This window comes from Bactrocera dorsalis, chromosome 5, assembly GCF_023373825.1.
Source record: "Bactrocera dorsalis isolate Fly_Bdor chromosome 5, ASM2337382v1, whole genome shotgun sequence".
NCBI lineage: Eukaryota > Metazoa > Arthropoda > Insecta > Diptera > Tephritidae > Bactrocera > Bactrocera dorsalis.
The window spans coordinates 67140774-67160664 of record NC_064307.1 but is presented as its reverse complement, the minus strand read 5'-3'; the positions used below and the strand labels follow the sequence as shown (position 1 = coordinate 67160664).

The window sequence follows — 19891 nt, the reverse complement described above, 5'->3', positions numbered from 1 at the left end:
GCCGCCGCACAGCAGCCAGGAGCGCGTGTTGGAGCGCCGCAGGCTAAAGGCGCGCCTGAAAGTGAAGTCGAAGACGAAGTGGAAGTGGAAGCAGAAGCGGAAGCCGTGCTCGGTAGTAGCGGCATTATTAACGCGTGTGCCAGCAGTGACATTGACGACGACAGCGAGGCTGAAATTGAGCGCATTGAAGCTGCGCGCCACGGCGACACGGCGGAGGTGGCGCAATTGACATTGGCTGGCGCTGAGCGCGAGTACGCGCACGTTGACTACGAGTCACAGTTCGAATTGGACGCGGAGCTGGAGCGGCACGCCAACGATTTGATCCATATCGATCAAGTCTTCGAGGAGTTGCGCCAGAAAATGGAAGTGCTGTCAGTACAAAATCAATATCAGGGACAATTCGGTGTCATCGGTTCAAGTAAAGTTAAAGGTGAGTGTCGAAAATTTTATAAATATTTCATGTTTAAAGAAAATTTTTAAACTCTAAATGTTGAAATGAAGTCGTGTGAATTGCAAATTGTGGTAAAATGAATTTTAAGAATTGACCACAAGCTGTTTTCCATATTCTGAAAGCGTTTCGTAGGTTTTGTTTTTGGAGGTGTTGTTGAAATTAGTGAAAAGTGTGCGTTCACGTTTGGGTACTCAAATTATCTTTGCTTGTGTTTAAAACGAAATATAATGCACTTTCAGTGAGTTGTGTAATATGCGTCTGATTTGTATGAATTTTCACTGAGCTTGGTATAGAAAATGCAACTTTTTGAAAATTATGTGTTATTGGCAGCTTTCTTCCGTTTTTTCATAAGTAGTTTTTGTGATATCGATCTGAGGTTTTGTAGTTGTTAACTACCTCCGAAGCAGCTGCTCAGTTGTCGGAGCCGCCGTTATCCGATCACTATTACATATAGCTGCCATACAAACTGAACGTTCAAAAACAGATTTTTGTATGGAAAACTTTTTTATTTGAAAAGATATCTTTACGAAATTGGAGTCGAAGTGTTCTTTAAGACAACAGTACAATCTCCGAAGAAATTGTTTCGATCGAACCACTATAGCGTATAGCTGCCATACAAATTCAATGTTCAAAATCAAATTTTTGTATGGAAAACTTTTTTAATTGTGAATATATCTTTATGAAATTTGGCTTGAAGCATTATTTAAAGCAACAGAATAATATACGCAGAAATGGTTCAGATTGGACCACTATAGCGTATAGCTTCCATACAAATTGAATGATCAAAATCATGTGTTTGTATGGAAAACTTTTTCAATTGAAAAGTTATCTCTAAGAAATTTTGCTCAAAGTATTTTTTAAGGCAAAAATACAATCTCAGAAGAAATTGTTCGGATCGGACCACTATAGCATATAGCTGTCATACAAACTGAACGTTCAAAAACAGATGTTTGTATGGAAAACTTTTTTATTTTGGAAAATATCTTCACGAAATTTGGCTCGAAATATTGTTTTAAGAAACAGCACAATCTCGAAAGAAATTATTCAGATCGGACAACTATAGCATATAGCTACCATACAATCTGATCAGTCAAAATCAACTGCTTGTATGGCAATTTCTTATTTTGTCAAAAGGTATTCCAGCTTCGCTGCCACCGCAGTCAATGAAATTGCTAAACCAAAATTTTTCACACCATTCTCATTCAATTAACACAATAATTTAGTTTTAGTCGTCAATTAAATCAATGCTTATTTTTTGTTCACATGTCAGTGATTTAGTCAGCGATTTTAGCTTTTTATGCGAGCAATAATTAAATTAAGTCATTTTCACACTTGCTATATTAGACTGATTTGCCTCGTTCGAGCGTGTAATATTTTGTTTAAACAAACACCTTTTGTCATAAAATTATTTAAATACAATAATTAAGCATTAATTTGCATTTTTTGCCTTGGCCGCTTGAGTTATTGTTTAATAAACAAATTAAGCAATTTTCGAAACTAATTGCATCCGGTCAATGACACAGTTTATACTGCATGCATAATTATTTCATTATTTTTTCTTCAGCAATTACAACGGCTATTAACGGTAAACGCTTGCTGTTAGTTTTTTAGGTTTTATTTTAACGAACTTTTAAGTAAAAATTAATAATTTGAATGAAGGAAAAAAATGAGCGAAAAAATTTTATAAAAATTTAATTTTTTTTTGATAAAATATTGAATATTTTTCTGAGAAAGACCAAATATAAAACACATAAACTACATATGTAGATGTAAATTCAACGTCAGTCACAATAATAAAATAAAAAAAAATTAATATAAAAATTAATTATTGAAAAATTTTTATATTAGCAGTTCAAAAATTAAATTTTCTTTGAGAAAATATTGCAAAACAAATATTCTAAAATTTAATTTTTTGTAAAAAAAATAATTTCTATAAAAATTTTAAAATTTTGCTTGAGCGAAAAAAATAAAAAAAAAATCTTTAAATAAAAGTTGAAAATTTTAATAAAAAACCCCAAAAAATACATAAATTCAACGTGAGGCGAAAAAAAGTATATAAAAAGCATAATATTAAATAAAAAAAAAGTTATTGTAAATATTTAAATTTAAAGTTTCGTTAAACAGTAAATATATTGAAAACATTTATATACAAAATGTTTGTATTATATTTATTATTAGAAAAAATCATAGATAACCAATTCACACGAATAAATCTAATAACAATAATCTGAATAAAATCAGCGCTTCAGCCAACAGCAGCAGAAATGTGCTAAAAAGCGGTTACTCCACTCAGAATGACTTTTGTTATTGTTGTTGTTATTTTTTCCTCTATATTAATTACATGCTTGGATTTTGTAATGATTTTTTCATGAAGTGGAGTGTAGTCAATTTGCAACTAACAAGCTGTTTGCATTAATTTTATTTTTCGGTTGATTAACGGCGACACCATAGCCAAGCACATATACACATGCACACAAGCAAATCTAGAAATATGCTAAGCACATATGCATATAATTTACTACACTGAATAGTTGCATATGCACAGGCTTACAAGCGCGCACATACACAGCTACATATGTATGAAGGCATGTACGTGCGTGTCTATTGAATTTTCCATCCACTAATGTACGACCACTCATTGTGTAAAACCCGCCGCTGTTACGCCACCAAAGTGGACTAAATGACTTTTTAGTTGCCTTTATTTTTTGAGTTCAAAATTTCAGCCTTTCTGCCTGCTCAACACAGTAGGCAGTACTCCCCTTTGGCCGCCTGCGCTGAGGCGACGAACTTGTTTTCGCCTTTCAGTTTATTTGAATTATCACAAACACATATTTTTTATGGCTGCATATTGGACATGTAGTATGCGTTAGTGTTTGTGTTTGCGTGTGTGTGTGCTCACACAATAGAGTCTTCAAATTTCAGGGTCAGAACGGCTTCAGCTGCGAAGCGCCCATTAAATGAAAATGATATATGACCACCACTTCACACATGACACTCCATGCTGCACCGCACCACACGGCGCGGCCACGCACTGCTTAGCTCAGGGCTACAGCTGCTTGGATTTGCTTTGCGCGCTGTGTTTGTGTGCGTGTGTGATGAAATAATATGTTTTTCTCTATGACAATATTCTATTTCATTGTTTCAGACAATACCGCGATTTATTTATTTTTTTTTCTTGTATTTTTTCTGCTTTAACCTTTTGTCAGCGGCGAGTGAAATTCGGTTAGCTTCCGAACTGGATAGAATTTTTGGTGAAATTTGAGCGCCACTTAGAACAAAGGTGCACATGAAATGTTGCGCAACGATAGAAAGGCATATAAATATGTATTGTTCGTATATATGCTTTTACATATGTATATGTATGAGTATATGACTGCATGAAAAAATTAAAAATTAATGAAAAAAAATTTATTTGAAAAATAGTTGTTTATTTTTCAGTGCTTTTGTTTCAATTCTTCAGTAAAAGTTTTAAATTTTTTTTATTTTTTTTAATTATTATATCTTATTTCAAAAATGTTTAAAATAAAAAAATTAAACTTATTAAATTAATTACCAAAAAAATATATATTTTTTATGTTTTTTTTAACTTTTTTCAATTCAAATTTTTATTTTTTTTTAATTTTAAATTTTTTTTCACTTTTTTAATTATTAAATTTTTGATTTGATTAATTAAATTTTTAATTTTTAAAATTAATTTAATAAATTAATTACAAAATATAATACATATTATTTTAATTGTTATTTTTTCTTTAATTAAAATTTTTAATTATTTAGGTAATAATTTTATTATTTTATTTTGTTTTAATTTTTTAATTATAAAATGTTTAATTTTGTTTAGTTAAATTTTTTAATTCATATTCATATGTATTTGCGTATGATTGTATATTCCTTTTTAATTTTTAATGTTTAATTTTTCAATAATTTTTTTTTCTTAATTTTTTTAATTTGTTCTTAATTTTTTTAATTATTACATTTTTAATTTTGTTTAATTAAATTTTTTAATTCATATCCATAAATTATAAAATTAATTACGAAAAATTTGTTTTCTTAATTTTTCGTGATTTTTTCATTAAAATTTTTAATTAATTAAAATAAAAAAATTTAATTTCTAATAATTTTTGTCTGTGTTAAACACTGACCACTTGGGAATTTATAACTGATATACAAACAAAAAATATAATTATAAAAAAATCACCGATAAAAACAAAAAAAAAAACTTCCCTTCACTACCGCTTTGTTCTTTTCGCTAATTGCTGCCAGCAAATCTGTAAATAAAAGATGTTAATCAATTAATTGTTTAGACTATTGTATTGGCCGCCTAGCAACGCTTCGGGGAATTCCTTCTTTGCCTCCAAACATACAAAACGGGAAATGCTAATAAAAAGTTGCTGCAAAACAGCAGACAGCTTCATAAATTTTCATTTTTTCTTTGGGCGAAATATTTTTGCTAAGCCTCTTCAACCAGTTACCATGTGCGAATCGCGCAGTCGAGCAATAACTTGCAACAGATTATTATCGCCTGCGTTTAAAATGATTTTTTTTTAATCTTGTACTTTTAAAAATGAAAGCCTCTGTGCGAGGAAGCGCTTTCAACGTTTAACGAGTTTTTGGAAAAAAACTTTTCAATCGCACGAATTTTCACACACACACAGACGCTCATAAGCACAGACACTCCAGCGCAATTAAAAATTTCCGGCAAATTCATGCTTTTATTACCAATTTGTTTAGACAAAAACAATGCTTGGCAGCTCAGCGGCCACGCGTTACGCTTTATTGAGCTGCTAATGCTAACAACTCATACGGGCGCTCAGAAAACTCGGCGTATTGTGGCGCTATTTGCGGTATTTCGCGGAATTTTTCAATTTTATAAGCGTTTTCGCTTAAATAAAAATCTGAAATTTTGAGTAGTGCTGTGTTGATTAATTTATTGAAAATAAATAAACATGCACACATACATATGTACATATGTACATACTTGTATATATGGTATTTATAGTTATACTGTATGTAAATCACACGCATTGGTCCTTCTGGGAAATTTTTTTTACGTGAAAATTTATTCTCTTGTCGAGAAGATTCAGCAGAAAAACGTCTTTTCCATGAATTAAAGATAATTTTAAAGCAATAATTTTAAATAAATCATATACTCTTATTTAGACTCATTATTGAGTGTAAGCTTTGAATTGATGAAGGTGAAAATTTCGTTAGTAACTCAAAATACAAAGAAAATTTCATAATAATTAGAGTGTGTTAGGACTAGTAACAAATTTTCAATATTTGTTTGATGAAATCGAACATTCTTCACATACTAATATGAGATAAAATTTTTTTTAATTAAATTAAAAATTTGGGAAGAAAAATTTCCTTTAAATATCAATTTTTAATGTAGATAAAACTTAATATAAATTAAAAAATTACAAAAAAATAACAAAATTAAAAAAAAATTAACAAAATTAATAAAATTAATAAAAAATTAGTAATTAAATATTTTTTTTTGCGAATTATTAAATCAATAAATAAAATAAAAGTTGAAGATATTACGAAAAAAAATAGCACAAAAAAGTTTTCTTTGAAAAAAAAATTAATATGAATAAAAAAAAAAACTAAAAAAAAAAATTAAAAAATAAGTAATTGCAAAAAATGTTTTTTAAGCATAGAGTAAATAATTTTTTTTAATAAAACATTAATATAAAGTTGAAAAAATTAAAAACTATTATACAAAAAATTAACAAAATGAAAAAAATTGTAATTAGGAAAAAATGTTTTCTGCATATTTTTAAATCAATAAATTAAATAAAACAGGAATATGCTATGAGATAAAAGTAAAGCAAAACAGTTTTATTTATATATTAATTAATATAAATTTACAAAAAAAATTTAATTACGAAAAAATTAAAAAAAATTAACAAAATTAAAAAAAATTACAAGAATTAAAAAAAAAATTTTGCATGTTTTTTTTTATTAAAAACTTCAGAAACGTTGTTCTAAAGAATTAAAAAAAAATACAAAATATCTTATATAGGTGGAGTTAAAGAAAAAGCAATAAAATAAAATAAAAATTAGAACAAATTATGCGTTTGCAGCAGTCCAGATGTCAGTTTTGTAGTAAGATAATAAATTTTTTTTATTTTGTTATATAAATTAATTTTTTTAATTATATATTTTTTAATTCTATTTTTTTAAATTAATTTTTTTAATTATATATTTTTTTAATTTTTAATTTTTTTGACATATATTTAATTTTTTTAATTGTAATTAGTTTTTTTTCTAAATTTTAATTTCTGAAATTCAAATTTTAAAAATTTATTTGTAACATACAAAAGAAAAATTTTATTAAAAACAAATTTTTTTAATTATAAATGTTTAATATTAAAAAAAAAAAATTTTTAATACAATATTTTAATTTTTAGTTTTTTTATAATAGTATTTCTTTTTTCAATTGTAATTATTTTTTTTCTAAATTATAATTTAAAAATTTAATATAAATACATAATTTAATATAAATATATAATTTTAATTAAAAATAAAATTATAATTAAAAAATAATAAATTTTCATAAAATTTTGCTATAATTTAAAAAAATTGGAAATCCAAAAACTAATATTTGAAAATTTTACAAAATTTGAAATTATTTTAACATTCTTTAATTAAATTCTTTTAATTAACTTTTTTAAATTATTTTTTTTTTAATTTTTTTAAATTATTTTTATTTAATTTTTTTATTTTTATTTTTTTTTTTTTAATTTAGGTTTGGTTTTTTATTACATTACAACTTTTCTAACCTTTAATTAATTAATTTTTTTTTCTGTGGTAAAAGAAAAATTGTTGCTTTTTGTATTTTTTGAATATAGTTCAATTAAATTCATACTCTCAGTCGAAGCTTTTTGCATTGACAAAGCTTTTGTAGCCAAAATATTGCATTAATTGACTTTTTCAAAAAAAAAAAAGTCCAACAACCCTAAGGCAAACATGAGCAGCGTTGCCAACACACAAAAAATATACTACAGCCGCTATATGACGAACAGAACTAACGCCTTGAGTTTGCAGCACTTCCACTAAATTTATTAAAAATTCACAAAATTCCACACAAGCGAGGCACAGGCACAGGCGAAAAAGGAAAGCTCACAAATATAAATGTGTGGCTTTCAAACTTTATGGCAAAATACACTTTTCAGCTTATGCAAAGCTATATACGTATATGCCAGAATATACGTTCATGCATGAGTCTGTGTGTGTGCACTTGGAGGTATTGTAATAACTCCCGCAAATACCCAGCGCACGCCGCACCACTGACAAACTGAATGAATTTTAAAATTTAATCAACCACACCTCCGAAAGGAAGCACAGAACAGAAACAAAAAAATAACCGCAAATCCACCAAAAACGCCAAAAAAGTCTAAAACTAAATCAAAAATGCAGAATTGTTAAGCTTCAACTTGTATGTGTGTGTGTGTGTGTGAGTGTGACTCCATTGGATTATACAGCCAACTAGTGAGCTGCGGCCTTTTGAGGCACTTAGTAACCGAAATACGCTCCACCACCACCGCCACACATGCAGAGCCGCTGCTTGCCTGTGTGTAGTAATCGCCTTGTGTGGCTTTGCAGCGCAATCGTATGCGCCAGCGTTGGCATTATAAAGTCGCTGGCCAAACAAGTATGACATGACGCTCCAGGGATTATGCAACTTCCTGTTAATCCTGTCACTTGGGCGAGCTCGGGACAGATTCGCCAACACTGCTGCGGTGTGTGACTGCGACTATGCGCCTGTGTGTGTGTGTGTCGGTGCTTGTAGTTCTACACACCTAAATTCTAGTGTCGAGCCGAGTGTAGTCGAGTGGCGCGCACACACAAAAGGCAACTTTCATGAAAGCGAGCGGCAAATGGAAAAAAGGAAGCCAAAGTGAATTGATAAAAAACAGCAGGATAAAAGGGAAGCGCCGCAAGGCTGTGCAAACCAGCTGAGTGCTGGCGACAGCACACAGACACAGGCCAGTGGAGCGCGCAGTGAAGGTGTAGCAACAAAAAACAAGCTGTTGGCAATTGAAATCCACACCGAGTGGAGAAGAGCGAAAAGTTTGTTTCGTGATGGCCATGAATCAGGTAGCGCGCGGAGTGGCGCGCTGGCTATACAGAGGCGCACTGGCTATACAGTGTCGCGCTTGCTTCAACTGGCTCTGGCAGTCATGCTAACGGCACAGCGCGCAGTCAACACAAGCTGTGCTGTGGCGCTGTGTCCGTCGCGGCGCGGCTGTGTCAATTGTGGCGCTTTAACCCGAGCGCGCGTCGGAGGGCGCGTCTAAGTGTCGCTTTGCAGGTCTAACCGCCGGTATGTGCCCGCACGTCCAGTCGCCGCCAACCAATTGTGGTTCAACAGCGCACTTGCCGGGCTTCGTTAGCTACAACTGATCGCCGCGCTCAATTGGTATGAAAAAAGAAGTGTCAGAGCAACGCGCGCGGCGGTCGCTCTTGTTGGCGGCTTCACCGTTGCCAAGTTGGCCACGGCGTGCTGCTTCTGTATACTTCAACGCGCTATCAGCTGACTACCTGCCAGCCTCATCTTCACTACCAAACAGTTACTTTACATGTCTGTATGTCTGTGCGTCCTTTGCCACCCCTTGCGCCTCATCAGCTCACACCCGGCGAGGGGCTTTCGTCCGGTTTTTGCGGTTTTGAAAATTGCAGTCAATTTAATTTCATGTCTGACTGCGTCCACGCCAACTGGTTACCCATACCCCCTGCCGCGCATACACGTACGCTTTGAAGTCGTTACTCGGTTTTTTTCTGTAACTTTTATTTTAGTCGACATTTTTACTTGCAACCACACACACATACATACATATATGTATGGCAGTCGTACGTGTACATGCTGTTGCCCGCATAAATTACACACTTTATTGCCGAGTGTACGCATTCACCGAAAACCAAAGAAAAAAGGATGTGTCGTCTGAAGGACATTTGCATACAAACGCTGCTACGCGCACACTTACATACCTGTCAGCTGCCTCCGCGCCGCTGCTGTGTTTTGCGTCATAGCGCTTGTCGTTGTCCTTTCAATCCTTTGAATTCGCCTCGTTGCCGAGCGGCGCGGTGCGGTGCGGTGTGTGTCAGTGCAGCTGTATGTGTCGACCCACTGCATTGTTGTGCCGCGCAGCTGCCGCCGCCTGCCCATACCCGGCAGCGCGCCCGCCAGCCCAATTAACTATTGAGTTTTTGTCAAACTTTTCTTGTTCGACACACATTCACGCGCATTTCAAATTGCAGTTGTTGTTTTTTCTTTTGCTTTCGTTCGTTGCTTTGTTTTATTAGTTGTTGTTGTTGCTTTTTTATTATTTATTTTTTGCTTTGTTGCTTGTTGTTGGCAACTTTCGCGATGTTGAATTAGCTTTGGAAATTTTGTAATTAAGCAAGCAAGCGCTTTGAACGCCGCCTACCACCGGCACACACATACACGCGTCGTCTGACGCCACGGCCAACTCTGTTGCGTTCTGTGCCAAAAAGTATGGCAAAAATTTGCACAAAAACAAGTAAACTGTCTATGTATATGCAAATCGACTAGCACACCCACGCGCCACACACATACACACTAACAAAGCTTTCGGTTGACTAACAAACCGACTCGCTTTTAGCGCAATTTGTTGTTATTTTTGTAATGTTTTTACTTTTTTTTCTTTTGTTTTTGGTATTTTGAGTGTTCGCGTGCCTCACTCGCTTGTTGTTTGAAGTGCTTGTTGCAAAGCGCACGACGGAACTACCAGTGTTTCGGCACTGTGAAAAAAAGCTGCCGAAAATTTCTATTGAAAAATTGGAAAAAAAGATTTTTTAACCTCAACGACAACTATTTGCCTTCCTAGCAATAGCTGAAGTCTACATAAACTTGAGTCTAGCGGAACCTAGCTTTACTCACAACTCGAACTGCCCAACAACTTGTACCGCCTCCACCCTCCATATAATTTGCTCAAACTACCGAGTCCAAGGTAATATACAATTCCTTGGTGCTTACCAAGCTGCCACTAAAATATCATATCCCAACTGGCGCTGAAGAAAACTGAAGAAACGAAATTAAATAATAAAAACCGAATCTTTATGAAAGCCCAGTTTCAGTTCTTTAAGGGGGTATTCTACTCTTGAATTTTGAAAAATTCCATTTTTTTCATATATTTAAACTTTAAAAGCTAGATACACGCTTCTTCGAAACTTTGTGAACGTTAGGGTTCGAGTCATTACTGCAACTGGCTGAGTGCGGCTGAGTTTTAATTCCACTTCTAAGAAAATCTGAAATTTTACTCAAACTATCATTACACTCTGTTCGCCTGGAAGAAAACGTCGAAGATCCTATAAAGCATATATACCTGTATGAATGATCACCAGGACGAGTTGAATCGATTTAACAATGTGCATCCGCCTAAACCTATAGACACGAGGGGCTAAACTCAGGATACAGCTAACAATCTGAAATTTTGCACACGTACTTTTCTCAAGAAGAAGCTGCTCATTTGTCGGAGTCGTTGATATCGGACCACTATAACATATAGCTCTCATACAAACTAAACGATCAAAATCGAGTGCTTGTATGGAAAACATTTTTATTTATTGAGATATTTTCACGAAATTTGGCTCAGATTATTTTCTAAAACATAGCTATAAACTGCGAAGAAATTTTTCATATCGACACACTATAGCTTATAGCTGTCATACAAACTGAACGAACAAAATCAAGTGCTTGTATGGAAAACATTTTTATTTATCGAGATATTTTCACGAAATTTTGTACGAATTACTTTTTTTAAAAAGTGCTTAAATATCTGAAATTTTTTTGAAATCGGATCACCATAACATATAGCTGCCATACAAACTGAACGAACAAAATCAAGTGCTTGTATGGAAAACATTTTTATTTATCGAGATATTTTGACGAAATTCACCATGAGTTAATATTTACACCATCGCTGCAGTTTGCCTAGAAACTTTTTAGATCGGACCACTATAGCATATACCTGCCATACAAACTCAACGTTGAAAATCAAGTGCTTTTATGGCAACTTCTCTATTTGTGAGCTATTAGCTTCGTTAAAAAAATTTAATTTTTTCTTATTTTTCAAAATTTTTTTTTTTATATTTTTATATTATATTTCTATATTATATTTTCTTCCACTCATCTATTCCAACCTACTACAAAAGCTTAGCAAAAATTTGAAAAATCTCCACGCGAAAATGCACCACTGTGCGTCGCGCGTGTAGGCGCGCCATGATGCAATAATCATTTACATATTTTTCTGTTTAATGCGAGCTGTTTGCTATTTTTATTGTTGTTTATTTATTTATTTATTTTGTGTTTGTTTTGTTGTTGCTGCGCCATTCTTGCTGACATATCATCATTGCGCTCCCACTGACATTTTATATTATATTTGTCTAAGGCTTTTTTATGTACACATATGTGTATGTGTGTGTGTCGCAGTCATGTGCAATTTTGCTTTTGTCAAGCGTATACAACAATAATAGCAACAAAAAACGCGCTTGTGTCACATTGTTGGCGCACAGCTGTGGCTAGTCTGACTCTTGCCAAGTCTTGCGCCACCACCCGCTGTCATTTACATATGTATAAGCATTGACTACTAGATACATATATATGTACATATATATAATACACATCTATATAGACATCTGTGTACATACATATATGTCTTCATTATTTAATCCTTCTTTTGCGCTGAACGTGTGTTGGCAATTAAAACAGGAAAAATAACAAAATATGGCACACAAAAGAAATTTGCTGTAAAAACAGCGCCAACAACAACAACAACGGCGCGAACACAAAGCGCACCGCCGCTGTGTCTAATGAAATTTCACCTTCGCCTTGTGGAACCGCACAGAATGTATTATAAATCTCGCCGTGTGTGCGCCAACCCGCTTAGCCGCCCGCTCGTCAGCTTGCCAGTTTGTCTGCTCGACATGTTGTTGCTTATTGTTTGCACATTTGTTGCTATTGTCGCCCATAAAAGCTCATTGCCACAAAGCGCTGCATGAAATCATACAGCTGTACATGCATATGAGCTAGCTGTTCCTAATATGGTGCAAATTGTTTGTTGTTGGTTTCGTTGTTGTTGCTGCTGCTGCTTCTTCTTCTTTTTCTGCTTTTCAACATTAGCGTTATATTTCAGCGACTGTTGCTAACGAAGTCGCCATTGCTTTTGAAATACACGCTAATGTGGTTGTTGTGGCACGTCGCTTTGTAGTTTTTGCTGTTGTCACCGTCGTTGTAAATAGTTGCTTAGGCTTATTGCCAATACAAGTGAACGAACTGCAATGAGCTAAACTGCATTTAAGCGCAAATGAAGCTATATCGCATACATATACACACAGGCCTTTTACATAGATGTACATACATATGTATGTATGTGCGTATGCAAAAACAAAGCAAACATTACAAAGCTGCAAGTTTCAGCCAGCAGCTGGAGAGCATTTTTAGATATCAGCATATTCCTGCTTAATAGGAAAAAGCTCAAATATGGATGCGCTTGTAAGTGGCGTACCAGTGGCAGGAGTCGCTGGCCAAACGGTATACTTATGTATATTATGCAGATCAAGACAATATAGCATACATATGTATGTATACATAGGTGCCACACAAACTGATTGATCACAATTATGTCTTTGTATGGAAAACACTTTTATTTATCGAGATATCTTCACGAAATTTGGCATGAACTATTACATCTAGTAACGCTACAACACTCGAAGATATTATTCAAATCGGACCACTATAGCCTATAGCTGTCATACAAACTAAACACTCAAAAGCATGTCCTTATATGGAAAACTTCTTTATTTGAAGAGATATTCTCACGAAATTTGTATGGTATTATTATCTGAGGGAGTGATACAATCTCTGAAGAAATTATTTAGATCGGACCACTATAACATATAGCTGTCATACAAACTGGAGGTTCAAAATCAAGTTCTTGTATGGAAAACTTTTTGATTTAACGAGATATTCTCACGAAATTTAGCGTGGATTATTATCGAAAGCATTGCCACAATCACCGAAGAAATTGTTCAAAGCGGACAACTATAACACATAGCTGCCATACAAACTGAACGTTGAAAATCAAGTTTCTTTATGGTAAACTTTTCATGTCACCATCCATCCATTAGCAATTAGTTCTTCTTATGTACATGCATAAATATACAATGTATATACAATAGCATAAGTACAAGTACAACAAAAAAGCTGACGACTGCTTATTTGTTGCTGTACATACATATCTACTAAGTTAGCGCAATCAAGCTTGAGGTGTCTGGCTTTCGATTGCTTCCGTTAACTTTTCATTCATTCGATATTTGTCAAAGTTTTCCGTTACTATCATTTTTCCAATGCAGCTAAAGCAAAAATTGACGCTGTTGCCAACTGCCCAATAAGTATTTACATACATACATACATACGGTACATAAATATGTACATACTCAGCTGCATTTGCATTTACGTACAAAATGTACGTGTTCGGCAGTGAAATTTCTTGCATTGTTCATATTTCCACGACAAGCAATATTTGTTTGAAAAAATCGGCTTTATAGCAAAAAGTAAAAAATCACATTAGTTTGCGCTATAAATATCAACTAATTAACTAAAAACATAATTTTATTCGTTAAATATGCACACATTTACTATAGCATGTATTTATTCCACTTATTTATACTTAATTTCTTTACCGACTAGTACTCTCCTAAAATAAGCAACCTCCGAACTAGTTTGCAAACCACCCACTCTCAACCCATGCGAGCCACTCTGTCACTATGCACAAGTTACCTAACCCTCAAACTTAAATAACACGTACGCTGACATACATACCTACATACATACATACATTTGTACGTAGCTCTATGTAAAATGCATTCACTACATATGTCTGAGTGTGCTGGCGAGCGAATGTGAGTTAGCATGTAATATAAGCGCTCGCTCATCTTCACTTTCAATATGTACACAAGCACACTTACATAGCTATGTTATTGCACATACAGTACTTACATGGCGTTGAGTATGTGCAGCTACAAGCAAACGTTGGAACGAGCGAGTATATAAATGTTAAAGCAAACGAGCAAATGTCACGCAAGCACGTCGACGACACGCCAACCAAGAAAGAACGGCTGATTTCCAGCTGAGTTACCAGGTGATTTCGTCGCGTGTCCACTGTTGTTGGGCGCATATATATTTGACGTGCATACCCCACTCACACTGACGCATTGCACTTGTTGTAGAGACAGAAAAGTCAGCTGTTTTGTGTAAACAGCTGTTAGCCTGCACTAGCTGTAGCAACGTTTGCTTTTGCTCACAGGTTTTGTTTGAATGTGTACGTATGTGTGCATGTGTGTAATTGCAGCGCCTGCGCTTGGCGCGCTGTTAAGGTGTATGCGCTCTCAGCAGAGCGCGCTAACAGCGTTGGTCACTGCAAATGTAATTGGTTTACAGCAAACTGTTGATAGCCTGCTAAATGCTGTTAATAGCTGTTAAGCACTACTGAAAGCTGTTAAGCACTGTTAAGGGAGTTATTTGCTGTTAATGGCTGTTCGCTCTGTTTACGTCTGCTAAATGCTGCTGACGGCTGTTAAAGGTTATATATGCTGTTAACGACTATTAAGCTGTTCGGCTGCAAGTGTGCTATGTGCAGGTGTTGTTGTCGTGTGCGCCTGCTGCTGTTTTCACTTTCGCTGATTGTCAGCTGTTGACGGCTCGCTTTTTTACTTTATTTCTAACAGCTGTTATGCGCTGCTGTAAGTAATTAGGTGATTGTTTTGTGTGTATGATTACAGCGGTGTAGTTCATGTAAATAAAAGCGCTGTTACTGCGACCTTAGCACACTCGTCTGCTGTGCGGTAACAGTATGTTGGAGTATGGGTTGTGTGTTGGCGCACAGCTGTTTCTTATTTACATACCAACTATATATAGAGCGCTATGTATAGGCTATGTAAGTGAGAAAGTAGCCGGCCGGTATAATGTGCGCATGCTGAAGACGAAGTACCGTGGAAAATTTATCAAGTGAATTTGGTAGCGAAAAAGACAAGAATATTGACATTTTGAAGGAAATTTTAACAGAAATTATAGGATTGTGGCTAAGTGATTAATAAATTAGTGTTTTGTGAAGGAAGTAGTAGAGTTTAAGAAATCTTACTTTGAAAAATCGGGTATCGAGTTCCGATGACAAATTTCGTAGCAACGCCACATTTCCCAGCGCATACGCCTTCAGCGACAATTATGCCTTGTCGACAGCGCTGTATGTATATGCCATGTAGATATATGCTTGTGTGTGTGTTTGTATGTATGTATATAATAGCAGCAGCTGCCAGCTGAAATTGTTTCCTCCATTAATTTGTAACGCAAGTTTTTCTCACCACACCCGTTCGGCTTTAAGCATGCCGCCTACTAGCTACCGATAATATTTTCATTTTAATTTTAATTTATACATATTTCAAATAATAAACAAAGCAACTTGTCAATTGCCAGAAAAAGAAAATCTAATGAATTGTTCTGTTCTCCGTTTTCAATCGATAGACTGGGCGAGTCCGCTAACGCCACCACCACCAACAACCACACAGTTACCAACCGGCAATCATACGACCAGCGACAACGTTGTGCACAATCAACGCAACAACAGCAACAACCATAGCTTAAGCTATAAACAACAGGCGACCGGAGAGGAGCAGCAGGACGAAGCGTTGCAGCCAGCGCTGCAGCTATACGCTGAGGACGCCATAGCGGGCGGTGACGTAGTGGACGGCGGCAATTGGTCGGCGCCACAGCAGGCACACCACAAACAAGCACATCACCACGAGCAGCGACATTTCTACTATAACAATCACCATTACGGTGGCGCGCAACACAACAATCACCACCAATATCACCAACAACATCACCACCACCACCAACCACACTACAATCACTTGGCACATCACGACAACAATTATCAGCATTATCAAGCGGCACAGCAACAACAACAAAAATACTATAGTGAAGGACAAAAACGCGCCACACAAGCGCAACAAAAGCAAAAAACACCACCCTTGCCGACCAACAACAAACAAGCGGCTATGGAGGCCACTTACAACAACAATTTGTTCTACTATGAACCACCAGTAGCGGCCGGCATCACACCGACGGGCTCACCCACAACGGGCAGTTGTTTCGGCAGCGCCACTACCGATGTGGACATAGCCGCGGTCAATGAGCTGGCGCAGCGCGTGCAGACGGAGTTGCGGGACGCAAAGAAGCGCCACCTGGACTGCACCGAAGTCTCGCTGCCATTTGATCTCATGCCGCGCATAGCGGCCGAAATAATTAAGGCTTCGGAGCGGGAACCGTGTGGCGTGCGCGGCTGCTCGCTGTACATCGATTTCGAATGCGAGCCGAGCAATGTGCGGTAAGTGCGCTGGCTATAAAATTTTTTTATAATGTTATTAATGTAGGCTACGCTTAATGTGGCTCTAAGAGCACACTCCAAGTGAGAACCCACTTATCATCGATCTGATAACCTAACCTAACCACAACGGACCGGCGCTCTAAGCTGTCCAAGTCAGATCCCACTTAGCATCGATCTGCTAACCTAACCTAACCTAACCACAACAGATTGGCGCTCTAAGCTGTCTAAGTGAGATCCCACCTAACCACAACGGACTGGCGCTCTAAGCTGTCTAAGTGAGATCTCATCTAGCGTAGATCTGCTAAACTGACCTAACCTAACCTAAAAAAAAAAATTAATAAGTTTATATTTATACCATACTCACTCACTGTTTTGACCGCTTTCTTCAACAGACGCATAGCCTCTTTCAAAGTGGACGACTGCACTGTCTCCACGTTCGAGCTGTATCTCACGCTGAAGCAGGACAAGAGCGGCTGGACTTCGCTGTTGCCACAGTTTATCAAGTATGTATAACCTTTCGGCAATATTTTTAATGCCGCTGCTTCTTCTTACTCTTCTTGGTTCATATTCTTGCTTTCTTAATTGTTATTCAACTTTTATGAAAAATTTCACACAAATCGTTTGCTTCCATTGCAGGAACCTAACACGCAGCAACACCATTTTGATAAGCCCCGATTTCACGTTGACCAAGAACAAGCTCTACTCCTGCGATTAATGCGCGTAAGCGTGCTTACGCCAGCTTGTTCCAGCTTATTCCAGCTGCGTTTGTTTGCGAGAGGAGAGTTCTATTCTTTTTTTTTTAAATACATGTATGCATACATAACCCAACCAGCGATCTCATTTATTCTCCTACGCGCAAACACACGTCAAATGTACAACAAGAATGTGGCGAAAAATACACAACAACAACATGGAAGGACCTTGAACGAAGGGCAACCGAAATTGGTCAATTGCGTATAATTAGCAAATTTTATGTGCTATACATACACACACATACATATATGTTTTTGTTTTTTAATAATTAAATGGGCGTGGCTTTAACTACAACTACAAAGATGAATAAGAAGAAGTAAACAACAAACAATTACTACAACAAAACCAGGAACAACGCATAACGAGAATACTTTACTTTCTCAACAATCCCTCCGAATTTCATTATTTTAACTGAACACCAAGAAAACCACGAAACAAGCAGTCGTAAGAGGCAAAAAATAACAAAAGCAAAATGCTAAAACGTTTACATAACGGCGAGGATGCGGATGAGGCGAGCAAGCAGTGATTGAGAAATGCGTAAGCATAGTAAAATTTGTAAAATTCGCGAAAAGTTTTCACAAAAAATCCCAAAAAATGCAATAAACTTGGAACACAATCGATTTTCTTTGCGCTAAACAGTAAATAAAGCAAAAATTTCGCAACAATAGCAACAACAACAGAACATACGAACTCAATTACAATAAAACTGGAATAAAAGGGAGAAGAAATTCAAATCAAAATCTAATATGAGCATTACAATAATAGCAGCAACAACCTTAAACAATAGAACTAACAGCAGCAACAACAAAAAACAATAACAGCAACTGCATATGCAGTTACCAGGCACTTAATTTGGACAGAGCACTAGAATAGTGGCGAGAGACGCAGCAGCGGTAGGCAGACGGCGGAGTTAAAGGAGTCGAAAGAGCAGACGCTGCCGACAAATTTCATATATGCTGGCGTACATACAAACATACAACCATACAAACAACAAAAAACAAAAAAAGGCAAACGAGCATGTGCATAAACGGTGCACAGGCGCCGACAAAGTAAGCCGAGCAGCAGTGAAATTAGTGGCTACTATTTTTGGAAGACTGCATACGTTTAGGGGAAGCAAGCTAATATTTGTAATTTATAAAAAAATAAAAAAAATAAAAATAATAACAACAAAAACAAAAATCATAACAAAAATTAAAATGTATAACAACAAAAACAAAAAATTACAACAACATTAAAAAATTACAACAAAAACAAGAGAAAAAACGAAAGCATAACAAAGCAACGGACGCCACTGGCAGCGTCCAACACTGTATTTATGGTAGTATTACGTGAACAACAACAAAAAACAACAAACAGCCTGCTCTAAAACAGGCTGCTAAACAAACTGTTTAACTTATTTCCTTTTTCTATGCAATGAAAACATTTAATGGCGATTTTTTTCAAAAAAAAAACTGAGAAAAAAAATACAACAAAAATTTTGAAAACAAAAATCAAAAAGCAAATAAGAAACTCTTAAAACTTTAAGCAAATGCGATGCAAAAACGCAAAAACAAACAAAGTCGATGTGATATTAATTAATGATAACTAATTCGTAGTAAGAGAGAAACAAATTAATATTAAATTAAATTAAATTAAAGAAAAAAACACATAAAAAGCATTGGTATAAACACAATTTAAAAATTTTTGTTATTATTGTAATTTTTTTTTTTAATTTGGCAAACATTTTAGCAGTAAAGCAAAAATCTTTGAAACAACAGCAATAACAAAACAGTGCGAGTGCTGGTAGTGTTGCAGCTGCGCTGCGGCGTAGGCGGACAGCAAGCACCAACAACAGGGTAGTAGCAGCAGCACCAACGGAGAAAAATAGTAGTTGCTGAAATTGAAGTTTCGAGGCAATAAGCAGGAGACTAGTAGTGAGTTGATATGCTAAAGTAACTATATGCTTGGTATATGCCTAGTACAGGTTAGTCCGCACTGAGGGACTTAAAGGTTTTGTGAAGCGGTTGGTTGTTGAGTTACTGGGTGTTAAAATAATATTTAGAATTTTCGTTTTTTTTATGATTATTTTTACACGATTTTTTCCAGAAAAAAAATTTTTAAATAAAAAAAAAATTGAAAAAAAAATTAAGTTTTAAAAACATTTTGGAAAAAAATTAAAGAATTAAATATAAAAAAATAAAAAGTTTTAATTTCATTTTTGAAAAAAAATATATATTTTTTTTAATTATTTTTTCGCTGTTTTAAATTGGAAAAAAATTACAAAATTATTTAATTTGAA

General features: G+C 35.1%; 2 protein-coding genes across 3 annotated transcripts in view; both read left to right on the top strand.

Annotated features, from left to right (window-relative positions):
* Window positions 1-19891, top strand: part of LOC105225920 (mitochondrial import inner membrane translocase subunit TIM14) — a 211740-nt gene that overhangs the window by 29932 nt on the left and 161917 nt on the right. The window lies entirely within an intron of this gene.
* LOC105222410 (Golgi-specific brefeldin A-resistance guanine nucleotide exchange factor 1 homolog) lies at window positions 284-18810 on the top strand. 2 transcript variants are annotated; one of them, XM_011199733.4, is made up of 4 exons: window positions 284-430; window positions 15996-16860; window positions 17253-17363; window positions 17497-18810. In XM_011199733.4, the coding sequence occupies exons 1-4, from the start codon at window positions 361-363 to the stop codon at window positions 17573-17575; spliced, it is 1125 nt and encodes a 374-aa protein (XP_011198035.2). In that variant the 5' UTR covers window positions 284-360; the 3' UTR covers window positions 17576-18810. The 2 variants fall into 2 exon arrangements, with proteins under 2 accessions (XP_011198035.2, XP_049313103.1); XM_049457146.1 differs by lacking the exon at window positions 284-430 and adding an exon at window positions 15416-15717.